This window comes from Otolemur garnettii, unplaced genomic scaffold, assembly GCF_000181295.1.
Source record: "Otolemur garnettii isolate 467f Iridium unplaced genomic scaffold, OtoGar3 scaffold00052, whole genome shotgun sequence".
NCBI classification, from domain to species: Eukaryota; Metazoa; Chordata; class Mammalia; order Primates; family Galagidae; genus Otolemur; species Otolemur garnettii.
In genome coordinates this window covers 4,154,841-4,159,138 of record NW_003852447.1, presented here as the reverse complement: position 1 = coordinate 4,159,138, position 4,298 = coordinate 4,154,841, and the positions used below count along the sequence as shown (strand labels likewise).

The following is a 4,298-nucleotide window of genomic DNA, read 5'->3' as shown; positions in this document are numbered from 1 at the left end:
GAACCCGCCACCTTAGGTGTACGTGGCTGGTGCCTTAGCTGCTTGAACCACAGGCGCCGAGCCCTTCAAGTATATTCTTAAGTGATAGTCACATTTTTAAAAATCACAAGATGGCAATAAAGAATATAGACTTTATTACACTGCCTTGATCGGTACTAAGACACCAACAGTTTTTGTTTTGAGAGAGGGTCTTGCTATGCTGCCTGGGCTAGAATGCAGTGGCATCATCTTAGCTCATAGCAACCTCCAACTCCTGGACTCAAGCAATCCTCTTGTCTCAGCCTCCTGAAGAGCTGGGACTATAGGTATGCACCACCACACCTAGCTAATTTTTTGGTACTTTTCTTACAAAACTAGGTCATGTGATGTTGCTCAGGCCGATCTCAAACTCTTAGCCTAAAGCAATCCTTCTGCCTCAGTCTCCCAAAGCATTAGGATTACAGGTGTGAGCCACTGTACCCAGCCAGCACCAGCAGTTTTAGCCATTATTTCTTTTTCATCATGAATGTACATGTCAACACTGGTGAAAAAGGCAAAAAGCTGCATAGTATTATGACCTTTTCAAACCATAAATATCAATTTTGTAATTATTCCATTAAAAAAAAGTAAGCTTTAACCACAGAGAAATCTTACTTTTGTGGGATCTTGTCATCCTATCAGATTTAGCAGATGCATCCTTAACTCGGTTATGATATTCTAAAAGGAATGTTCGTTCATGCTCAAAGAAATCATCTACATCCTACAGGAGCAAAAGAAAAAAATGAACTTTTTTACTTATTTGCTTTAGTTTACCATGTAAATCACTTTATGTTTTGTTATAAATATAAAAGATCATCAGTAAGATAACACAGCTATCCTCCAATAATCAGGTGGTATGTTGACTTTACCAAGTTAAGATGTTGACAGACATGCATGTCTATCTATTAAGAGCCCTTCTTTTGGGCGACTCTCAGGTGGTGCCTGTAGCGCCGGCCCCATATACTGAGGGTGGCAGGTTCGAACCCAGCCCTGGCCAAACCACAACAACAAAAAAATAGCCAGGCCTTATGACAGGCACCTGTAGTCCCAGTTACTTGGGAGGCTGAGGCAAGAGAATTGCCTAAGCCCCAAAGGTGGAGGTTCCTGTGAGCTGTGATGCAATAGCACTCTACTGAGGGTGACAAAGTGAAACTCTGTCTCGCTGTCACCCTGGATAGAGTGCGGTGGTATCACAGCTCACAGCAACCTCCACCTCAGCCTCATGCAATCCCCCTGCCTCAGTTTTTCTATGTTTAGTAGAGATGGGGGTCTCACTTTTTGCTGAGGCTCGTCTTAAATTTGTTGAGCTCAAGCAACCCACCTACCTTGGCCTCCCAAAATGCTAGGATTACAGGCATGAGCCACCGTACCCAGCCTATTAGAACTCTTTTATGGTTTAATAGCTGAAGGCTTAGAGCTCCCCATATGGTTAATGTTCATGTTATGCTCTGAAATATGTTCCTACTTGTGCTCTGCTTCTACAATCCCGCTTGTCCAAAAAATACATTATTACCAGCAAGAATGATCAATTGCTTTTTTGAGAAAAAATATTCTGGTAGAGAGAATAATAATTTATTTTTCTTGGTCTATTATGTGTACTCCATGGACCATTCCTGAATGCTGCCTGTGCTTAGGTATTGGACAGGGGAATCCTGACAAACTAACTGACAAACTAGCTGAGAGCAAGAATATTATCAAACTCTGTCTTTTGAAACAAGGCCAGATATACATTAAAAATAAAAATTATTTGCCTTTATCAGTGTTGGGACTAAAAAAAAAATAAACAGTACTTTTCTTCCTTTTAAACTAGTAACAGAGTGACGCCTGTGGCTCAGTGAGTAAGGCACTGGCCCCATATACCAAGGGTGGTGGGTTTGAACCCAACCCTGGCCAAACTGCAACAAAAAATAGCCAGGTGTTGTGGTGGGCGCCTGTAGTCCCAGCTACTCAGAAGGCTGAGGCAAGAAAATCAGCTAAGCCCAAGCGCTGGAGGTTGCTGTGAACTGTGATGCCATGGCACTCTTTGTCGAGGGTGACAAAGTGAGACTCTGTCTCTACAAAACATAAAAATAAAAATAAAAAACCCTAGTAATAATCCATTGAAAAAGCACTAGGTGCCATGATGTAACTGGAACAAGAGAACACCAGCTGCAAGAGTTAGTAGTGACAAAATGTCATTTAAATTCTGTAAGCATATATAAGTCTTCTTAACTATAAATATGGGAATAAAACAATCTAACTTGTAGGACTGTTATGAAGATTAAGTAACAAATTGTGGGCTACCAATCGATCAACCCATTATAAATATTTAAAAATGTTATTACTTTATTGATTGATAGACTGAAACAGAGTTTCACTCTGTTGTCCTGTAGAGTGCCACAAGCTCACAGCAACCTCAAACTCTCAGGCTCAAGCAATCCCCTTGTCCCAGCCTCCTAAGTAGCTGGGACTAGAGGCGTCCACCACCATGCCTGGATAATTTTTCTGTCTTTAGTAAAGATGGGGTCTCCCTCTTGCTCAGGCTGCTCAGGATTGCCTCAACCTCCCAGGTGTGAGCACTGCACTTGGCTAAAACTGTTATTACTTTATAGGGAACATTTTCTCAGGCCTCTTGAGGCCATGTGCTCTGGGCTGGTCATACACTTGGTTTAGAATATACTTTTTTTTTTTTTTTTTTTTTTTTGAGCCGGAGCCTCAAGCTATCCCCCTGGGCAGAGTGCCATGGCATCACGCTCACAGCAACCTCCAACTCCTGGGCTCAAGCGAGTCTCCTGCCTCAGCCTCCCAAGTAGCTGGGACTACAGGCACCCGCCACAGCGCCCGGCTATTTTTTGGTTGCAGCCATCATTGTTGTTTGGTGGGCTCGGGCTGGGGATTCGAACCCACCACCTTAGGTGTACGTGGCTGGCGCCTTAGCCGGTTGAGCTATAGGCGCCGTGCCCGAATATACTTCTTTAAATTTTTTTTTTTTTTTTTTTTTGCTATTCCATAAATAGAAGTGATAAATTCTTTTTTTAAAAAATATTACTTTACTAATAAAACTATCAAAGTCACAATCAACTTAATGATTTATATTTAATAGCTAAGAAAAATGCTTAATATTAATGCATGAGCAACATCAAAATGGAAGTGAGCTGAGTCCCTATGGGGAAGCAGCCATAGCACATGCATTGCCAACATATCAACTGACTTGTCTCTGAAAAATCAGCCTATGAATCAAAAATAGTTCCTTACACTCAAGTTTTACTATAGATGTATCTATAAAAGCAGGCAATGATAACAAAACAACATTCTTTATCTTGTTGTTCACTTACAATGTACTATTAACATTTTTCATATGTTAAAGGTAAGTCTTCGATAAATCAATTCTACCATTTTTAGAACATTAAGAAAAGTTTAATTACCTAAAAGTATTATTTAGGTAAATAATTGACTTTCTAAGCTTTTCCACACATATTATCACATTCAATCTTATCTTTACAACAATCCTGTGAGCTAGATGGTATTAATTCCATTTTTAAAATGGAAAAACTGAGGTTCAGAAAAATAAAGTGATTTTTTCCAAGGACATGTAGCTACCTTGAGACAATACCAAAATCTTAACTGAAATCTTCTAACTCCAAATCTGGAGGCTGCCCCTCATATTCGCAAGGCTAAGAGCAAGTAGCAAACAGAGGCAGCTGTTTGTTACACGTAGGAGGACTACACATCCTACATGTTGATGATCTGTCCTGTTTCTCTTCTCTAACTAGTTACACCATGCACACAAGTGGCGTAAACTCAGGGAATATGTCTAAACAGGATTTGGAAGGCTTGGGAGTTGGGTAGGGAAATGGTTCTAGGTACTTGGAACATAATATAGTTTGGAGGGAGTGGGCATGGGTTATCAGGTGAGCAAATACCTACAAACTATAAATTTCTCACTCCTCAGAGTTTTCTAGAGAGGAACCCAGGGCAGAAGGCATAGTTTCCCAAGGGCTAAGGATTCTACTGTTTAAACTTCTCTTTTACTACAATTCTGCGCACTTAAAATCTCAATTTCCTTCTTTAAAGTAGTAAAATCTCAACTAATACCACTGTTAATTACATGAAATCTTACCTTTACTCCTGAAACAATTACTCCATCTGCTGATTTAACCATGTTTTTAAAAAAATCTTCAAGCTTTTCTTTTTTATTTTTTCCTCGCACACTCAACTGAAAGAAAGGTAATTTAAGTTAGGGTTTTTTTTTTAGTTATAAATGGAAAGTACTGCCTCCTTTGGTTTTTTTTTTTTTTTTT

General features: G+C 39.8%; 1 protein-coding gene across 2 annotated transcripts in view; it reads right to left on the bottom strand.

Annotated features, from left to right (window-relative positions):
• SNX6 (sorting nexin 6) overlaps positions 1-4,298 on the bottom strand; it is a 60,655-nt gene that overhangs the window by 20,577 nt on the left and 35,780 nt on the right. For both annotated transcript variants that reach the window (XM_003791977.3, XM_012806457.2), the window contains 2 exons: positions 4,118-4,213; positions 634-739 (listed from right to left, as the gene is read on the bottom strand). In XM_003791977.3, the coding sequence (XP_003792025.1) occupies positions 634-739; positions 4,118-4,213 (202 nt within the window). The remainder of the gene's footprint in view (positions 1-633; positions 740-4,117; positions 4,214-4,298) is intronic.